General features: G+C 47.0%; 2 protein-coding genes across 2 annotated transcripts; one reads left to right on the top strand and one right to left on the bottom strand.

The window, feature by feature from the left end:
- Positions 1 to 671: 671 nt before the first annotated feature.
- Positions 672 to 6,765, bottom strand: LOC114631834 (arylsulfatase E-like). Its single transcript, XM_028780223.1, has 12 exons — positions 6,636 to 6,765; positions 6,132 to 6,308; positions 5,709 to 5,818; positions 4,866 to 5,015; positions 4,535 to 4,656; positions 4,316 to 4,438; positions 3,675 to 4,104; positions 2,574 to 2,710; positions 2,298 to 2,432; positions 1,756 to 1,918; positions 1,517 to 1,638; positions 672 to 1,241 (listed from the first exon to the last, which is right to left on the bottom strand). Exons 3-12 carry the CDS (start codon positions 5,729 to 5,731, stop codon positions 859 to 861), a joined length of 1,788 nt encoding a protein of 595 aa, XP_028636056.1. The 5' UTR covers positions 5,732 to 5,818; positions 6,132 to 6,308; positions 6,636 to 6,765; the 3' UTR covers positions 672 to 858.
- Positions 6,766 to 7,229: 464 nt separating this feature from the next.
- Positions 7,230 to 11,481, top strand: Anos1 (anosmin 1). Its single transcript, XM_028780221.1, has 8 exons — positions 7,230 to 7,421; positions 7,780 to 7,836; positions 8,603 to 8,662; positions 9,220 to 9,285; positions 9,456 to 9,576; positions 9,660 to 9,844; positions 10,309 to 10,432; positions 10,603 to 11,481. The coding sequence occupies exons 1-8, from the start codon at positions 7,230 to 7,232 to the stop codon at positions 10,671 to 10,673; spliced, it is 876 nt and encodes a 291-aa protein (XP_028636054.1). The 3' UTR covers positions 10,674 to 11,481.
- Positions 11,482 to 21,308: the final 9,827 nt, after the last annotated feature.

Raw genomic sequence — 21,308 nt, 5'->3', positions numbered from 1 at the left:
AGGCCCCTCTCCACAGTTCTCCACGGTGGCACCAAAGACACGAGGAAGTCCATGGTTTAAAGGTTTTTTATTGTCATAGCAGAAAGTGGATGTAGCTGTATCCTGTGTCCTCAGGGCGGGCCTGAGGTTAAATACCTTTTGTGAGTAGGAGGAGGGTCTGGGGAGGAGTGCTTAATTGGCTACCCCCTCTGGCCTTCAGGTATCTCATTAATATGGAGATCTCTTGAGTCTGTGGCCTGTAGTCACGCCCTCTCCCTGAGGGGCTGTAGGGCGTTGGCCTCCGTGACTGAAAGGTGTGGATCAATGGAGGTCTTGGCCGAGTGTCAGGAGCCTGGGGTCTGGGAGCGTGGTGAAATGCATGCCGTCCCTTGCAGGGTCTGCGGCCACCTCTAGCCAGTGCTCCATCAGAAACGAAGCCCCACGCTCCCACAGGACTTCACAGCTATGACGTCACTCATGGGAACAGGAAGTGGCTCCAAGACCCCTCCCATGTCATCACTGACCCTATGGCAGACCCAATGACGCCATCTTTTGTATTTTTTTATTGGAATAAACGTCACTTCCTATCCTCACAGATAGTCAGCCCCCAGTCGTCACCATCACTTCCGCTTTCACAGAAAACTGCTCTGAGACCCCACCCACAAAACCCGACCCCATGACAGACCCAATGATGCCATCTTTGGTATTTTTTATTGGAATAAATGTCACTTCCAGCCTCATAGGAAGTCCTACCTTCAGCCACCATAACTTTCGGTTTCAAAGGAAGTTCTCCCCAGACCCCACACCGACTCCCCTCACCGAACAGTACGGTAGGAGATCATGACTTCCCTTCTAGGTTTTACTGATGACTTCAGGTTTTCACAGGAAGTCCCGCCCCCAGCTGTCCTCATCACTTCTGGCCCCGCCCTCCAGGTCACAGGTGCAGAACTGGCCGCAGCAGGGCTGCAGCCAGGGCAGCCAGGTGTTGTAGAGCGAGCCCATCTGCTGCGGCACTTGCACGAGTGAGCGGAGATGGCGGTCATGCTCCTGCCTCAGCTTCGCCACCGCCTCAGCGTGTGCGGGCTCCGCCCCCGGTGCCAGGGGCCGCGCCTCCCCAGGGTCCGACAACAGCTCATAGAGCAGTGGGGGGTCGTGCTCTGTTACCGCCCCTGCGCATGGGCACAGGACACGCCCCATGCAGGACCCCGAGCCTGGGGGGTTGAAGGTCGGAGTAGCGAAGTGGACCTTCCAGAGCTTGCCACCTGCAGGGAGAGGGGACGGGTCCTGAGGGCGACAGATGGGAAATGGGCTAGCCCTGGCTCTTGCTCGATTCACAGGAAGTGAATGCAAAATAGACAGGAAGTAGGCAGGGCCTGGCCATTGACAAGAAGTGTGAATGATACAGACAGGAAGTGGGTGGCGCCTGGCCATTGACTGACAGGAAGTGTGAGAAACAGGAAGTGGGCGGGACATAGTCAGTGGTTGACAGGAAATGACCCTGCCCCCACCCCAATATCCCACACCCGCTGTAACTCACGGGTGCGGTCCGCCCAGCGCCCTGCGTGCAGGAAGACCTCGCAATAGTGCAGCAGAACCTCATGGACGGAGTGCGGGGTCGCCCCCGTCAGCAGGGGCATCAGGTCGCGGCCGTCAATCACCCTGGGGGCGGGGCCGAGGAGTGAGACACCACAAGCCCCACCCACCTAGGCAATGCCCACCTCCTCTCAGACCCTCACTTCCTGTGTCATGTCACTCAGGCTGTGCCCCCTTCCTCACCTGTCGGCTGGCTCGGCCCCGCCCCCCAGTCTCACGATCGTGGGGAAGGCATCCATCAGGCTCGTGGGCTCATCGAGGACACGCCCCCGTGGGAGGACGCCCGGCCAGCGCCAGATCCCGGGCACCCGGAGCCCGCCCTCGAACCCGCCCACACCCTTGCCACCTGGGGCGGGGCCGGGGTAACGGGGGCAGGACAGGATTGGGGACAGGGCAGAAAGGGAGGCCAGGAAGTCAAGGTCCCGGCAGGAAGTGAGTCCAGGAAGTCGAGTTGAGAACAGGAAGTGATGTGTACGGCAGGATGTCAGGTGGGCACATGGAGGGCGGGACAGGAATGGAGTCCAGGGCAGGAAACAAGAGAAGGGAGCATGGTCAATGGGGGCGGGGCACCAATAATCCCCAGGCAGGAAGTGGGCGAGGCTTCACAACCACATCCAGCTGTCACTCAGGGAACAGGAAGTGGGTGGGCTGCTCATCTTGCACCCAATGACCCTACCCCCACCCCTGTGACCCCCCCGTGACCCCGCCTCCCACCCGTCACTCACCCTGGTAGACGCCGTTCCAACCCCCGAGCCGCTCCCCTCCCACCGTGGCCTCAGCCCAGCCGCCGTTGTCGGACGTGAAGTGGACGAGCGTGCGGTCGGCTAGGCCCAGGGTGTCAAGTGTGTGGATGATGCGGCCTGGGGTGGGGCGGGGTCAGGGCTTCATGGCCTGACACATCACCCATTGGCCCCGCCCACGTCCCCACAATGACCACGCTCATCTCGTAACTGACTCCACCCACCATCCCAGCCCCCGCCCCCGTGACCACGCCCACTCACCCACCACCCAGTCCATTTCCTCCACGTGGTCGCCATAGCGCCCGTGCTGGCTCCGCCCCTGGAAGGAAGGCGACGTCACGAGCGGCGTGTGCGCGTGCAGCAGGGACACAAACAGCAGGAAGGGAGTGTGGCTGTGCCTGGGGGCGGGGCCGGGGCATCAGGTGGTTAGCCTGAGATGTCCCAGGAACAGAGGTGGGTCACTGACTACTGCAGGACACCCTGTTAGCCCTGTCATACCCTACTGTGAGTGCAGGATATCCCATTCTCCTCTGGGACCCAGCGTGGTGAGCGCAGGGTATCCCATAAAGCGGGATACCTCAACAATTAGCGCAGGATAGCCCAAAACCCCGGATAGGTAAGCGGTTTGTTAGTGGTTAGCGCAGGATACCTCACTTTCCAGTGCAGGATATCCCATCGTGACCACAAGCCTCGCTGGTTAGCCTAGGATATCCCCATCCTTCCGAGACCTGCAGAGGGTAGCACAGGGTATCCCACCAGCCCAGGAAGCTCAGTGGCTAAGGTAGGATAGCCCATTCTGAAAGGAACCCCAAGTGGTTAGCCCCATTAGGCCCAATGGCTCTATTGTTAGTGCAGGATATCCAGTCACACCAGAAACCCCAATGGTTAGTGCCCGGTTTCACAGGAGAGCGGGAAGCTCAACGGTTTAGTGCCGGATAGCCCACTACCTCAGACTGGTCAGCAGTTAGTCCAGAATATTCCACCGTGAAAGGAAATGTGTGCGGTTAGCACAGGCTATCCTGTCAGCACAGGAAACTTCAGATACCTAGTGCAGGATAACCCACGAAGATGGGAAAAGTCAGCAGTAACCTGTAGCACAGGATATCCCAATCATCACAGATGGATGTTGAGTGAGTGCAGGCTATCCCTGCGACGTGCTGGCTTGCCCAGGGTATCCCGTTAGGCCATAAAGCTCAGCAGTTAGCACAGGATACCCCAGGATCTACTGCAGGGCCGTGCCATTGAGACAGGAATACACACACACTGGTTAGCCCAGGATATCCTATCCCCTCCGCGAACCACAACGGTTAGCCCAGGATGTCCCGCCCACCTTGGTCAGCACAGGTCCCCACTGCCCCTCACCGCCGCAGGAAGTCCTCAGCCTCGCGCAGCAGCAGGGCGTTGACGTGCTCCAGCTGCAGGGGCTGCTGGGTGACGGTGTCATTGCGCATGAGGAAGCAGTCGAGGTAGGTGATGGCCCCGCCCACCGCACGTGACCCCGCCTCCAAGATGGCAGCCGACACGCCCAGCGCCAGCGCCGCCCACAGCGCAGCCCGGCTCCGCCCCCCGGCCAATGCTGCCAAGGCCATGGCCGCCGCAGCCGCAGCCCCCAGGGCCCGCCCCGTCCCACGCAGGCCGCGCTCCAGCCCCGCCCTCTTCTCAGACGGCTCCGCCCGCGCGCAGTCCGCCATCATGCCCAGCGGCAGCCCCAGGAAGTGGTGGAAGCCGTGGCGCTGGGGATGGTGGCACAGGTCAGACCGCGTGCGGCAGCTCAGGCCCAGGTGCCACTTCCCTGCGGGGGCGGGGGGGGAACGGAAGGCGGGGTCACACGACATCAGCCACACAGGGCGACCACGAGATCCCGCCCATGGATGACGTCGTTGACCTTGGGCCCCGCCCACTGCCAAGTGAAATCATCGATCACACTGTCATTAATGGAGGCCCCGCCCACTCGTGGGTGACATCATTGCCAGGCCTCAGACCTGCCTCGGCCCCGCACTCACCCACGAGACCCGTGACGTAGCCGCGCTCCTGTAGGATCCGGGCGAACGTGAGCTCCTCGGGGGGCAGCCCGCCCGCGCCCGCTGCCCACTGCAGCACACGGTGCCCGAAGCCCGACGTCATGCCTGCGGGGGGAGCACAGTGGGTCCGCGGGTGCCGGGGGCGGGAGCACGGGGTCGGTAGAGCGGGGAGGTGGGCGGGGTCGGGCAGGGCAGGGTCACCTGAGCGGATGGGGTAGCGCCCCGTGAGGAACGCGGCCCTACTGGGTGTGCACACCGACTCTGCGGCCAGGTACTGCGTGAGGCGGACGCCGTCCTCCGCCAGGCGGTCGATGTGTGGGGTCCTGCGGGGTGAGGCCGGGACGTAGGGCCAGGGTGAGCCCAGGATAGACTGAGGGGATCCTGGGGACACCCCAGGGTGTGTGGGTGTGTGTGTTTGAGAGGAGCTAACCTGGGCTAACCTGTGACTGGCAGGGACTGTGACCTGGACTAACCTGCGACTGTGACTAAGACAGGCTAACCCGGGCTAACCCTTCGCCCTTGTGGCGCCCACCTGAGCGTGTGGTTGCCATAGCAGCCGAGGTCACCAATGCCAAGGTCGTCAGCCATGATGATGAGGAAGCTGGGCTGGGGCGGCGGCGGACGCAGGGCGGGCACACATGGCAGGAGCAGCAGGGCGCACAGGAGGGCCTTGGGGCTGGGCCTGGAGGGGATAGGGGAGGGAGAGGCCATGACATCGCTACAACTGAGGCACGCTGGGTAATGGTGGGGCCCCCAGCCTTGAGCAGCATGCAGATGAGGTGCCTATTTATGCAAATGAGCTAATCAAACATTTGGATGCTTTGTGCATGAAAACTGAGATTTCCATTATGCAGATTTGTTTACAGGGCTACAGCACCGCACGGTCACGGCAGCTTTGCAAATGACACTTATGCAAATTAGGTCCATGAATATTCTTGAACCAAGCAGACTATTTAGATGTCTGGCTACAAGCATACAAATTAAGATCATAATTATGAAAATTAGGCTTGCAGGTAAGGTAAGGTGAGGCATGTAAATAAGGCAACCCAATTATGCTAATGAAGTCTTAATATTCACAAAACAAGCACTCAAATGCTTTGTAAATGCAAATTAAGAAACCTATTATGCAAAATAGGCGAGGGGTTAGAAAACGTGCCAGTGAGGCTGTGATTATGCAAACTTGGCTCATGACTATTAATGAGCTGATTTGTATAGCCAACATTCAGGTGATTCATGAGGATGCAGGACACACAGTATGGGTGGGCTTGTGCAAACCAGGCACAAGTTAGCATATCAGTTATTAGCATATTCATGAGGCATGGCATGGGCAGGCCAGCCTGAGCTCCTCATGGGACAGATAGGGTGGGGGCCTTACCAGAGGCTTTGGGGAGGAGCCATGATGCTCACGGGGTCGGGACTTCCAGGGGGGAGGAAGAAGGGAAGGTGAGCTGTCAGTCACAGGCGGGCCACGCCTACAGGCTCTGCCTGTGGATCACATGTAGCCCCACTTCAGCTCAGACCCCTCAAGCCCATTTTCCTACCCAAAGGCCCCAGTGCTGTTCACTCCCTAGGCACCGCCCCTTGGGCCCGCCCATCAATCCCTCCGCTTAGTCCCGCCCACCTCGGCCCCACCCCTTGCCACCATTTTCCCTCCAGATGCCCGATCCCGCCACTTTGTCCCCTCCCCTGGCTCCACCAGCTTTGGTTTTCCTGTGGGAACTCTAAGCCCCGCCCCCTCGCCGGCCCCGACCCCGCCCTGTTGCGAACCCTGACCTCCCGGGGGTCGCAGCGGTCCCACCTGGTCGCAGCTTCTCTGCTCTGCACGCTGGTGTCCTGGCTCTGAGGTAGGGTTGTGGCCTGGAGCTGGGGAACTGGTGGGAACTGGTCTAACCAGTCTGAGCCGGATCTCCTTCAGGGAGCACATTAACAGAGGGGCGGGACGGTGCTGCGCGGCCGGTTCAGACTGGATCCGGACCTGGAAGTGAATACAGTGTGCACCACGTGGGCCCAAGCCACGCCCCCGCTCTAATCCGATTATGTCAATTCGGATCCTGAGGTGCACAGCATCAGAGCCCACGGGCGAAAGTGGGCGGAGCCTCGAGATTGAGTGGATAAGAGCTTGTGGGCGTGTCCTCAGGCATGACTGAATGAGGAGAATTTGGGGAATGATGCGGACTGCCCGAACCCGCCCACCTCCGATCTGATCAATAATAAACAACCAAGCAATTATGAATAATCAATACTCCATCAGCTGTCAATCAATAACGGATCAATAATCAATACTCCATCATCAATCACCCACCAGCTGCCAGTGAATCAGTCAATAGTCAATCAGTCTTCCCAAGTAAAGAGATCCTGGCTGGAAACAACAGAGACCTGCTCCCCTGTCAATCAACCCCAGCATCGTTTGCATAAAGACATTCAAATATGGAGTTCAGTGCGACAGCTAGGCATCGACATCCTACGGGCGGGACTTCCTGTGGGAACTGGGGCAGGCCTGAGCTGTCAATCACCGTACTTGAGGCGGGACTTCCGCCTGAAAAGCCGGGAGAGCAAGAGGCTGTCACTCAGGGTCCCATAGGCGTGGCTTGACGTCATCACAAACCAACACCCGTCAATCAAGCCATGGTACGGGAACAGGAAGTCCCCCTACAGACCGGAAATCCCCTCCCGATGATGTCGCTGCGGACACTTAGGGTTCGCCCACCGCCCAGGGCGTCTCAGCGAGCTGCGGCAGTGGGATGATGCGGATTGCCCGAACCCGCCCACTTCCGATCGCTCCTGTACGATCAATTGATTGACTGGTTCGATCGGTCGAACGATTGACAAGCGCAGCGGCGTACACCGGAAGTCGCGAGGGGGGAGCCACACTCGTGATTCACACCCGCACCTGGCGATGCAGCGTATGACACCACGCTTGCACGTGTGCGCGGCCGCCGCCGTGTGGGCGTGGCTTGCCGCCGTGGGCGTGGCCTCGCCCGGGGGGCGGGGCCCTGGCGCAGAGCTGAGCGGAGGGGCGGTGCTGGGCGCTCGCTGCGCCGCCCGCTGCCTGGGGCTGCACGTGAAGTCGGCGGAGGGGCGGGGCCAGGTGGGTCGCCAGAACCATGGCGGGCCCGGAGGTGGGACTGAATGACCAGAAGTGACATCACAGCTGGTCCTGGGTCACCTGTGTCCCGGTAAATCCGGAAGTGGGTAGAAGCGAACGGAAATGATGTAGCAGCTGGTCCTGGGGTCACAGTTCTGGTTCTGGGGTTCACCAGAGTCTGGCTGGAACCGGAAGAGGGCCGGGGAGGACCAGATGTGACGTGTGACGTCACTAGAATATCCAGGTGTCAGGGTTTGGGCTCAGGGGCGGAGCTGAACAGATAGTGTGCGGGGCCGGCGGGCGGGGGTGAGACCCTTGGTGACGTCACTCCGAACCCTAACTTCTGACTTCCGCCCCCTAGGACGGTGTCGTCAGCGACGCCCTGCTCTGGTGCCAGAACGACAGGCGGTGCCTGCAGGTGCTGACCTCGGCATTTGGGCGTGGCCAGCAACATCATCCAGGGCTGATGAAGTCACAAGGGCGGGGCGTGGTGTCTCCCGCCATTGGGGGATACTGTTGGGGCGGGGCTTCATTGGTGGCGGGGTTAGGGTTAAAGGGCGGGGCTCTAGCTGAGGGCGGGGCCAGGCTTCCCCACGTAGTCTAGGCTTTCCCGTCCTCTTTTTAGCCCAGGGTGTACAGACCTGTCAGTATACATAGTCCAGGCTGTCCCTCTTCCTTCCTCATAGCGCAGGCTGTCCCGGGGCTCTGTGTAGAGCCAGTTGGTTATAGCTCCGGGGTCTGTGTAGCCCAAGCTGTCTCACATTTCTTCCACTAGCTCAAGATATTCCAGTCTCCATCCGCATGGCCCAGGCTATTCCACGACTCTCTCCATGTGGCACAGGCCGTCCCGATCTCTCCTCCCCGCAGCCCTGGCAGTTCACTATTCCTCATGGAATAACCCAGGCTGTACCAATCATGTACCTTCACGTAGCCCAGGCTATGGAAACTCGCCCCTCACAGCCCTCAGTCTTTCACGCCTTTCATGTAGATCAGGCTTTTCCATGCGTCTGTCTGTGTTAGCCCAGGCTGTCCTGGTTCTCCCTCCACATAGACCAGGCTGCTTCTGAATCTCACTTTGTATGTCCCGTGCTGTCCCATGACTACCCCCAGTGTAGCCCAGGCTGCCCCAATCCCCTTGGCTTCCTCACCTTAGCCCAGGCATGCCCCCTGTCCCCCCTGTGCAGTGCCTGGCTCCATGCAGGGACCCCGAGGAGAGGCCGCAACCTTGCAACAGCTTCTGTGAGGTGAGGCGGGTGGGAGATCCCGACCCCGCCCCCAACCCTAGTGCATCATGGGAAAGCCCCAACCCTACCCCAAACCTCACCCCCGGGCATCCCAGGCACCCAGTGCAAGATGGGAGTCCTCATGGGAAGCCCCGCCCCCCGCCCCCGCCCGAGTGCCTGTCGAGCTGCGAGTTCCTGCGGGCGGCGCGAGGGCGGAGGCAGGGCGCGTGCGCAGCGCCGGGCCGGGCCCGCGGCTTTGAGGCCGCGTGTGTGCTGAGCTGCGAGGCGGACGGCGACTGCGGCGGGGGCCGGAAGTGCTGTGGCAACGGCTGCGGGCGCACGTGCCAGGCGCCCCGCGCGCTCTTCCGAGGTGGGCGGGGCCGGGGGCGGGGCTCCCGGGAGCTGGGAGTGAGCTTGTTAGGCACAGGGATGGTGACATCACTGACGGCCCCGCCCCTTCAGGCGTTCCCCCGAGGCCCCGCCCCACCCTGCTGTTTGCTGAGCGCCCAGCTGGGCTGGAGGTCACGTGGTCAGCCGGAGTCGGTGATGCCCCGGAGCCAGTGGTGTTTGTGCTGCAGGCGAGGTCTAACCTTGGACTCGACCCAATCAAGGATGGCACGTCGGCCTGGGAGACTGTGGCTCAGGTGCAGTGGCGGGGGCCGGGGGCAGGGCCACATCACGGTGACATCATTCCTGGGGGTGGGGCCTGCGGTGCATGATTAATAGTCCCTGACCCCGCCCACCGGTTCCCACCGAGTGCCTGATGGGAAGTGGGCAGGGCCCTGAGGTGACTGACCTCCTGTGACCCCTGCAGACCGCACTCCCGCGTGCGCTCCTCCCAGCCCCACGCCCCGGCCGCTGGTTCCAGTTCCGTGTCGCAGCCCACGGCTCCCGTGGCTTCACTGCGCCCAGCAGGCACTTCCTGTCCACCCGAGGTCAGCCGGGGGATGTGGGGTGGGCGGTGTCAAAGGGTCATTCGGGGGTCAGAGGTCACTGTAGCCCCCCTCAACCCCCGCAGACCCCGCGGCTCCCCCGGCTCCGGCCAACCTCCGCGTGGTACGTGTTGTCGGGCACAGCGATGGCAGCGTGAGTGTGGAGATCGCATGGGCGCCAGACTCCGAGCCTGATGTCCCGCCCCACCACTTCCGGGTCACATGGGGCGGGGCCGGGGGCAAGGCGAGGCGGAGGATGACCCTGGATGCAGTGAGCAGGGAGTGGGAGGGGTGGACCCCGGGATGGACCTCAGGGTAGAATGAGATAGCCCATGTGAGATAGCCCATATGGTGTGGGATAGCCCTGGGTGGTGTGAGATAATCCCAGTGGTCATAGGTATCCCGGTGGTCAGAGATATCTCGGGTGGTGTGAGATAGTCCACGTGCAATGTGTGAGGTAGACCTGGATGTGATCTGAGATAGCCCCAGGGTGGCGTCCATATTGTGAGATAGCCCACACCCTGGGTTGTAGACCACGTGGGTGGCCTGAGATAGCCCACATGGTGTGAAGTGAGATAGCCCACGTGTGGTCTGAGATACCCTAGTGCTTCATATCTCTTGTCAGTCTGAGATAGTCCACAGTCATCACAGTCTGAGATAGATCCAAGGGGGTGGGGGGAAGTGGTGTCACATTCCCACGTGCCCTAAGCCCATGACCACCCACCGCCCCCGCAGACCCAGCACTCTGTGGTCCTGCCCCAGCTACGCCCTGGTGACTATGCGATGCAGCTCCAAGCCGTTGCCTTCTGGGGGGAGAAGCGGCTGCTGGGCGCCAGGGCCGAGCTGCAGTTCTCTGCAGGTGAGGGTGGGGCCGGGGGTGGGATCTGTGAGGTGTGGGTGGGGCCAAAATGTGGATGGGGCGGAGTCTGGAGTAGGAGGTTGGTCACAGGGCACATGGACTGGGTCACAGGATGAAGCCCCGCCCCCACATCTGATTGACTCTGGCTCCACCCTTTCACTCCCACATAGCCCCTGCACCCGATGGTGTCGCCATGACCTCCGACTTCCCGCCTCCAGACAATGCCATCACAGAGGGATGACGTTACCAGACCACCCCCCCTTCCTGACTGACAGATGGGCGGGGCAGGGTTTTCTCCAGAAGCCCAAACCCACGGTTTACTGATTTCATGTCTCAGATGTTGAGGCAACGCCCACGGATGACGTCACCACTGACAACATGGTCCCTGCTCAAGTTTAAATATGCAAATGAGGACTTCATAGAAAATCCCTGTTTCCAAGTGGCATCATCTGGATACGCAAATGTGGGCGGCTTAGATTGGAATATGCAAATGAAGACTAGGTTAGATTTGGATATACAGATTGTGATGTAATGTTGAAGTCATGAAGCAGCATGATTTTGAATATGTAAATCAGGGCACTCTGATTTGAATATGCAAATTAGCCCAATCCAATGTGTAAATCCATGTGATATGAACATGCAAATTAGGAGAGCGTGCTGTTTAAATATGCAGAGTATGATATAAGTCATGAAGCAGCACCATTTTGAATATGTAAATACAGGCATAGTATGAGATGAATATGCAAATGACCCCCATACCACATGGGTATCTCTGTGGGTGCAGGTTTTGTCAGTGACATCAGAAAGACACGCACATGTGTTGAGTATTTAAATTTTATGTAAATGTGTGTGGAACAGGGCCCCAAATCTTTTTTTTTATTCTTGTCCTATTATTTAAATGAACATTACTGGGTCTGGTAGCCATTTTGTGTTTCCTCCATTGACACGTTTCACTGACGCCAGGTCACCCGTGCATCATGCACTGTTCAGACTCCCGTGGATAACATCATCACCTTCGTGTTTCTCCACCCTTGCGGGTCATTTTCATTTGACTAAGCACTTAATTTAAGTATTTAATATTAATTTATAGTTAATTTAGATGCTGTGTTGTAATTTAAATATTTAATATTATAGTATATTCAATTTACATTATATTTAATTTCTAAGTTTTTCTATTTAATTTACATTATATGTATATCATTTTATGTTTAATTTATATTTTTTTGTTTTTAATTAAGATACTATGTTATTCTGTTTATTTTATTTTATATTTGATTTATTTTATATTATTTTATATTTAATCCATATCATTTTTTGTTATATTTAATTTACATTATTATTACATATGGGTTGCTGCGGGAGTGATCATGAGTCAGGGGGTGTGGTTGTGAATCTGGGATGTGGCCTTGGGTCACTGGGGTAGTGGTTATGAGTCCGGGAGTGTGGCCATAGGACTGGGGGCATGGCCATGATTCACTGGGCCTCTCTAACATGACTGACAGACCAGAAGTGATAGGCAAACAGGCAGACAGTAAGTCCCACCCATTGTACCGTGACTGACAGACCGGAAGTGATGCATAGACAGGCAGACAGGAAGTCCCACACATTCTAATGTGACTGACAGACTGGAAGTGATGGGCCGAAAGGAGGTGCCGTCCATTACAGTCTGGGTATCTGGGGGCGTATACATTGGTCACTGAGTGTGTGGCCATGATTCTGGAGACATGTACATGATTCTAGTGGCATAGCCATGAGTCACTGGATATGGCCATGAATCCATAGGGGCATGGCCATTAGTAAGAGGGTGTGGCCATAGTTCACTGAAGGCGTGGTCATGAGTCTGGGGGCATGGCCATGTGTCACTGTGGATGTGGTCATGAGAAACTGGGTAGAAGTTATGACACTGGGCGTGGCCATGGGAATTAGGGCGGAGTTATAAGTCACTGGGGGCGTGGCCATAAATCTGTACAAGTAAGTACCTGTATTGGGGCATTATATTACAGCTGAAATCCATTATTCCAGATAAAGAAGAAATTTTCAGGCAAGATACATGGAAAACAACAACAGCAAACAAACGTTCCCAAGTTAAAAGATAACTATTAGAAAGATGAAAATACTGAGTGCATATCACAGGTGATGTTTCTTTTAAGACATGTTGTTTTTATATTTGCATAGACACATTACTACTTGGCCATGCATATTTCATTTATTTGTATAGAGTGTCCATGTAAGAACCAGTATTACAGCTGAAATGCATTGTTCCAGGTAATGAAGAAACTTTCAGGCAAGAAACACCAAAAGGAAACCAAACATTTTTAAGATTAAAGACAAATATTATAAATCTGAAAACACTGAATGCATGTCACAGGTATATTTCTGTTAAGACATGTTGTTTTGATGTTCGCATAAACAGTACACCTGGCCATGCATATATCATTTAATTTCTATAGAATGTATGAGAAAGTGTCTGTATTGTAGCTGAAATGCACTATATTATGTAAGGAAGAAACTTTCAGGCAAGATACACATACAAAAGCAAAAACAAAAACAAACTTTGTTCCAGAATTAAAAGGCAACTATTAGAAACCTGAAAACAGAGAGAATGTCACGGGTGACGTTTCTTTTAAGTCATGTCGTTTTGATTTTCGAATAAACACAGAGCCACCCAGCTATGCATATTTCATTAACTTGTATAGAATGTAAGAGAAAGCACCTGACTTGGAGCAGAAATGCATCCTACTACACAATGAGGAAACTTTTAGCCAAGATACATGAACACAAAACCAAACATTGTTTCTGAGTTAAAAGACAACTATTAGAAAGCTGAAAACACTGAATGCATGTAACAGGTGATGTTTCTGTTAAGACATGTTGTTTTGATTTTCACATAAACACAGTACCACCTGGCCATGTATATTTCATTGATTTTCATAGAATGTACAATACAAAAACTGTGTTACAGCTGAAATGCATTGTGCTATGTAAAAAACTTTCTGTATAGATACACGAAATTAAAACCAAACATTGTTCCCAAGTTAAAAGACAGCTATTAAAAGTTGAACACAAGGAATGCATGTCATAGGTATGTTTCTGTTAAGACATGTTGTTTGGATTTTTGCATAAACATTGTACCACCCGGCCATGCATATTTCTTTGTTTTGTATAGAATGTACAAGTAAGTTACTATATTACAGTTGAAAAGCACTATACAATGTAATGAAGAAACTTTCAGGCAATATACATGAAAAGAATACCAAATGTTGCTCCAGAGTTAAAAGACATCTATTAGAAAGCTGAAAACACTGAATGAATACCACAGGCGATGTTTCTGTTAAGACATGTAGTTTTGATTTTCACATGGACATAGTATGACCCGGCCATGCATGTTTCAATGATTTTCATAGAATGTCAAATTAAGAACCTGCATTAGAGCTGAAATGCATTGTGTTATGTAAAGAAGAACCTTTCTGTATAGATACTTGAAAATAAAACTAAACGTTGTTCCCTAGTTAAAAGTCAAGAATTAGAAATCTAAAAACACTGAATGCATATCACAGGTGATGTTTTTTGTTAAGACAAGTTGTTTTGATTTTCACCTAACACTGTACTATGCTGCAATGCATATTTCATTGTTTTATATAGACTGTACATTTAAGTACCTATATTACTGCTGAAAAGCACTATACTATGTAATGAAGAAACCTTCTGTATAGATACACGAAAGAAAATTGTTTATAGTTCCTGAGTTAAAGACAAGTAACTATCTATATTACAGCTGTAAAGCACTATAGCATGTAATAAATCTTATGTATAGATATAGGAAAAGAATTCATAGTTCTATTATAAAGGTGAAAACACTGAATGCATGTTACAGGTGATGTTTAGTTTAAGACATTTTTTTTTGATTTTCGCATAAACATTTTACTATCCGAGTTAGAAAATGGTTAGAAAGCTGAAAACATTTAATGCATGTTACAGGTCATGATTCTGTTAAGATATGTTGTTTTGATTTTCTCATAAACACTGTACTAACCCACCATTGTTTTGTATAGAATGTACAAGTAACTATCTATATTACAGCTGTAAAGCACTATAGCATGTAATAAAGAAATCTTCTGTATAGATATAGGAAAAGAATTCATATTTCCCAAGTTAAAGACAACTATAAGAAAGCTGAAAACACTGAAAGCATGTTACAGATGATGTTTCTGTTAAGACATGTTGTTTTGATTTCACATAAACACTGTACTAACAAGCCATGCATTTTTCATTGTTTTGTGTAGAATATACAAATAAGTATCTATATTAAAGCTGAAACACACTATACTATATAGTGAAGAAACCTTCTTTACAGGTACTCAAAAAGAAAAGCATTCTCAGTTCTCGAGTTAAAGACAACTATTAGAAAGCTGAAAGCACTGAATACATGTTACAGGTGATGTTTCTGTTAAGACATGTTTTGATTTTTGCCTAAACACTGTACTAACTGGCCTTGCATATTTCAACATTTTGTATAGAATGTACAAGTAAGTATATTAAAGCTGAAAAGCACTATACTATGTAATGAAGAAACCTTCTGTATAGATATAGGAAAAGAATTCATAGTTCCCAAATTTAAACCAACTATAGGAAAGCTGAAAACAATGAATACATGTTACAGGTGATGTTTCTGTTAAGACATGTTGTTTTGATTTTCCCATAAATACTGTAAAAACAGGCCATCCATATTTCATTTTTATTGTATAGAATGTACAAGTAAGTATCTATATTACAGCTGAAAAGCACTATGTTAGGTCATAAAGTAACCTTCTTTATACATACACAAAAAGAAAAGCATTCATAGTTCCCAAGTTAAAGAAAACTATTAGAAAGGTGAAAACACTGAATGCATGTTACAGGTGATGTTTCTGTTAAGACACATTTTTTAAAAAATTTTTGCTTAAACACTGTACTAAACTGGCATGTATATTTCATAGTTTTGTATTTAATGTACCAGTAATTATCTATATTACAGCTGAAAAGCACTGTACCATATAATGAATAAATATTCTGTATAGATATATGAAAGAAAAGCATTTGTAGTTCCAGAGTTATAGACAAGTATTAGAATGATGAAAACAATGAATGAATGTTACAGGTGTTGTTTCTGTTAAGATTTTTTTTTGATATTCACACAATCACTATACTACCTGGCTATGCATATTTCATTGTTTTGTATAGAATTTACAAGTAATTGTTTATATTAAACCTGAAAAGCACTCTACTATCCATTGAAGGAACCTTCTGTATATGGAAGTACCTATATTACTGCTGAATAACACTATACTATGTAGTGAAGAAACCTTTTTATAGATACACAAAAGAAAAGAATTCACAGTTCCCGATTTAAAGACAGTTAGAAAGCTGAAAACACTGAATACAAGATACAGGTGATGATTCTGTTAAGACATGTTTTGAGTTTTGCATAAGCACTGTATAACCATCCATGTATATTTCATTGTTTTGTATAGAATGTACAAGACAGTATCTATGTTACAGTTGTAAAGCACTATACTATGTACTAAAGAAACCTTCTGTATTGATACATGAAAAGAAAAGCAGTCATAGTTCCCAAGTTAAAAGACAACTATTAGAAAGCTGTGAACAATGAATGCATGTTACAGGTGATGTTTCTGTTAAGACATGTTTTTATGATTTTCACATAAACACTGGACTAACCAGCCATGCATATTTCACTGTTTTGTATTGAATGCACAAGTAAGTGTGTATATTAAAGCTGAAAGCACTATACTATGTAATAAAGAAACCTTCTTTATAGACACACGAAAAGAAAAGCATTCATAGTTGCGGAGTTAAAGACAACTATTACAAAGCTGAAAATACTGAATGCATGCTTTAGGTGATGATTCTCTTCAGACATGTTTTATTTTCATATAAACACTGTACTAATCATCTATGCATATTTCATTGTTTTTATAGATTGTACATGTTATTAACTATATTTCTCTTGAAAAGCACTATACTATGTAATGAAGAAACGTTCTATATAGATACACAGAAAGAAAAGCATTCATAGTCCAGAGTTAAAGACAACTATTAGAAAGCTGAAAACAAGGAATGTATATTACAGTTGATGATTCTGTTAAGACATGTTTTGATATTCTCACTGTACTAACCAGGTATGCATATTTCATTGTTTTATATAGAATGTACATATAAGTATATTACAGCTGAAAAGCACTATACTAGGTCATAAAGAAAGCTTCTTTATAGATACATGAAAAGAAAGATGTGTAGTTCCTGATTTAAAGACAATTATTAGAAATCTGAAAACACTGAATGCATGTTACAGGTGATGCTTCTGTTAAGACTCGTTGTTTCGATTTTTGCAAAAACACTGAACTACCTGGCCGTGCATATTTCATTGTTTTGTAAATAATGTACAAGTAATTATCTATATTACAGCCGAAAAGCACTATGCTACGTGATGAAGATACTTTCTGTATAGATACATGAAAAAAAAGAATTCGTAGTTTTCGAGTTAAACACAAATATTAGAAAGCTGAAAACATTGAATACATGTCACAGGTGATGTTTCTGTTAAGACATGTTGTTTGGATTTTCACATAATCAATGTACTAACCGGCCATGTATATTTCATTGTTTTGTATAGAATGTACTACTAATTATCTATGTTACAGCTGACAAGCACTATACTACATAATGAAGAAACCTTCTGTACAGGAAAAGAAATGCATTCGTAGTTCCATAGTTAAAGCCAACTATTAGAAAGCTGAAAACACTGCATGTTACAGGTAATGTTTCTGTTAAGACATGTTGATTTGAATTTCACATAAACACGGTTCTAAGTGGCCATAAAAATTTCATTGTTTTGTACAGAATGTACAAGTAAGTATCTACTTTACAGCTTAAAAGCATTATTCTATGTAATGAAGAAACATTCTGTATAGATACTTGAAAAGAAAAGCATTCTAGTTCCTGATTAATGGAAACTATTAAAAGTTGAAAAAACGGAATGCATGTTACAGGTGAGGATTCTGTTAAGAAAGTTTGTTTTGATTTTATCATAAACAGTGTACTAACAGGCCATGTATATTTCATTGGTTTGTATAGAATGTACAAGTCAGTATCTATGTTACAGCTGAAAAGCACTATACTATGTAATGAAGAACCACCCATTATAGATACATGAAAATAAAAGCATTCGAAGTTCCTGAGTTAAAGACACCTATTAGACAGCTGAAAACACTGAATGCATGTTACTGTTATGTTTCTTTTAAGACATGTTGTTTTGATTTTTGCATAAACATTGTTCTAACCGACCATGCATATTTCTTTGATTTGTATTGAATGTACAACTATGTATCTATATTACACCTGAAAAACACTATACTATGTAATGAAGAAACTTAATGTATAGACACATGAAAAGAAAAACATTCGTAGTTCCCAAATTAAAGACAACTATTAGCCTAAAACAATTAATGCATATTGCAGGTGATGTTTCTGTTAAGACATGTTTTTTTGATTTTCTCATAAACATTATACTAACTGGCCATGCATATTTCATTGTTTTGTATAGAATGTACAAGTAATTGTTTATATTAAAACTGAAAAGCACTCTACTATCCATTGAAGGAACCTTCTGTATAGAAGCACAAAAAGAAAAACATTCATATTTCCAGAGTTAAAGACAACTATCAGAATGCTGAAAACACTGAATGCATGTTACAGGTGATGTTTCTGTTGAGACATTTTTTTTTTCATTTTTGCATAAACTCTTTAATAAGCGGCCATGCATATTTCATTGTTTTGTAAAGAAAGTACAAGTAAGTAACCATATTACAACTGAAAAGAACTTTACTATGTTATGAAGAAACCTTCTGTAAAATTATACAAAAAGAAAAGCATTCCTTGTTATCGAGTTAATAACTACCATAATAAAGCTGAAAAACTGAATGCATGTTACAGGTGATGTTTCTTTAAAGACATGTTTTGGATTTTTTGCATAAACACTGTACTACTGGTCAATGCATATTCTATTGTTTTGTATAGAATTTACAGTACATTTCTATATTACAGCTGAAAAGCAGTATACTATATAATAAAGAAACCTTTTGTATGACACACGAAAAGTAAAGCATTCATAATTCCCTTGTTAAAGACATCTATTAGAAACCTGAAAACTTTTGTTCTCATGAAGGCTGGACGCCCCAGTGGGTGGGAATTTGAGGGTGGGGAGGTGGGAGTGGGGGGATGGGTAGGGGCACATCCACAGAGAAGCAGGAGGAAGGGAGATGGGATGGGGGTTCCTAGGTGGGATGGGGGGAATGGGGTAAGGGGATAACATCTGAAATGTAAATAAAACATCCAAATAAATAAATAAATAAATAGAAAAAAGAAACCTGAAAACACTGGATGAATGTTACAGGTGATATTTCTGTTAAGACTTTTTTTTTTATTTTCACATAGACATTGTGCTAACTGTCCATGCATATTCCATTGTTTTGTATATAATGTACAACTATGGATCCATATTAGAGTTGAAAAGCACTATACTATGTAATTAAGGAACCTTCTGTATAGACACAGGAAAAGAAAAGCATTCATAGTTCCTGAGTTACAATTGTTAGATAGCTGAAAAAACTGAGTGCACGTCACAGGTGATGTTTCAGTTAAGTCATTTTTCTGATTTTTGCATAAACATTCTACTTACCTGCCTTGCATATGTCTTTGTTTTCTATAGAATTTACAAGTAGGAATCTATATTAGAGCTGAAAAAGCACTAAACTATGTAATGAATAGTTTATATATAAATAAACTAGAAGAAAATACACTAAAAGAAAGCATTTGTAGTTCCTGATTAAAGACAAGTATAAGAAATCTGAAACATTGAATGCATATTTCAGGTGATGTTTGTGTTAAGACATATAAATACACTATACATATAAAAGACATATAAATACCTCCTATATAAATACACCAAAAGAAAAGCATTTGTAGTTCCTGATTAAAGACAAGTATAAGAAATATGAAACACTGAATGCAATTCAGGTGATGTTTGGGTTAAGACATTTTTTTTCTGATTTTCACATAAACACTGTCTTTTCTGTCCATGCGTAGTTAATTGTTTTGTATAGAATTTACAAATAAGTATCTATTTTATATCTGAAAGCACTATAATATGTAGTGAAGAAACTTTCTGTATAGATACACAAAAAGAAAAGCATTCATAGTTCCCGAGTTAAAGACAACTATTAGAAAGCTGAAAACACTGAATGCATGTTACCTGTGATGTTTCTGTTAAGACATGTTTTTTTTTTCACATAAGCAGTGTGCTAACTGGCCATGCATATTTTATTGTTTTGTATAGAATGTAAAACTATGTATCTGGCCGGGCAGTGGTGGTGCACGCCTTTAATCCCAGCACTTGGGCGACAGAGGCATGTGGATTTCTGAGTTTGAGGCTTGCCTAGTCTATAGAGTTCCAGGACTGCCAGGGCTACACAGAGAAACCCTGTCTCAAAAAACAAAAAACAAAAACAAAAAACTATGTATCTATATTACAGCTGAAGCACTATGTTATGTAATGTAGAAACCTTCTGTATAGACACACAAAAAGAAATACATTAATAGGTCCTGAATTAATGACAACTCTTAGAAAACTGAAAACACCTAATTCATGTTACAGGTGATGTTTCTGTTAAGACTTTTTTTTAATTTTTGCATAAACTGTGTACTAACCGGCCATGCATATTTAATTGTTTGGTAAAGAATGTACAAGTAAGTATCTTTGTTAGAGCTGAAAAACACTCTACTATCTAGGGAAGAAACCTCCGGTACAGAAAAATGAAAAGAAAAGGATTTATATTTCCTGAGTTAAAGACAACTATTAGAAAGCTGAAAACACTGAATACATGTTACAGGTGATGTTTCTGTTAAGACTGTTTTTTATTTTCTCATAAACACTTTACAAACTGGCCATAATATTTCATTGATTTGTATAGAATGTAGGTTTCTATTTTACAGCTGAAAAGCACTATACTAGGTAATGAAGAAACATTCTATATAAATATGTGAAAAGAAAAGCATTCATAGTTCCTAGGTTAAGGACAACTATAAGAAAGCTGAAATAAGTGTATATATGTTACATGTGATGTTTCTGCTAAGCCATGGTTTTTTTTTGTTTGTTTTTTGTTTTTTGTTTTTTGTTTTTGGTTTTCCAGGAACAGTGTACTAACCAGCTATGTGTATTTCATTGTTTGTAAAGAATGTATAAGGAAGTGTCTGTATTAACACTGAAAAGCACTCCACTATCCAGTGAATGAGACCTGTATAGATAAACAGAAAGAAATGCACACATATTTCCCCTGTTAAATACTATTAGAAAGCTGAAAACACTGAAAGCATGTAACAGGTGATGTTTCTTTTAAGACATGGTTTTTGTTTTTCGCATAAACACTGTACTAACTGGCCATGCATATATCATTTTTTGTATAGAATGTGCAAGTAAGTACCTATATTACAGCTGAAAAACACTATACTATATAATGAAGATACCTTCTGTATAGACACACTAAAAGAAAAACATTTGTAGTTCCCGAGGTAATGACAACTATTTGAATGCTGATAAGACTGAATACATGTTAAAGGTGACATTTCTGTTAAGACATGTTTTTTTTTTTTTCAGAAAGACTATAATGACCAGCCATGCATATTTTAGTTTTGTATAGAATGTACAAGTAAGTATCTATATTTCAGCTTAAAAGCACTATACTATGTAATGAAGAAATCTTCTGTATAGATCCATAAAAAGAAAAGCATTCATACTTTCCTAGTTAAAGACAAGTATAAG

Source organism: Grammomys surdaster, unplaced genomic scaffold (assembly GCF_004785775.1).
Source record: "Grammomys surdaster isolate TR1022 unplaced genomic scaffold, NIH_TR_1.0 365, whole genome shotgun sequence".
Taxonomy (NCBI): Eukaryota; Metazoa; Chordata; class Mammalia; order Rodentia; family Muridae; genus Grammomys; species Grammomys surdaster.
This window is presented reverse-complemented; position numbering and strand designations above follow the sequence as displayed.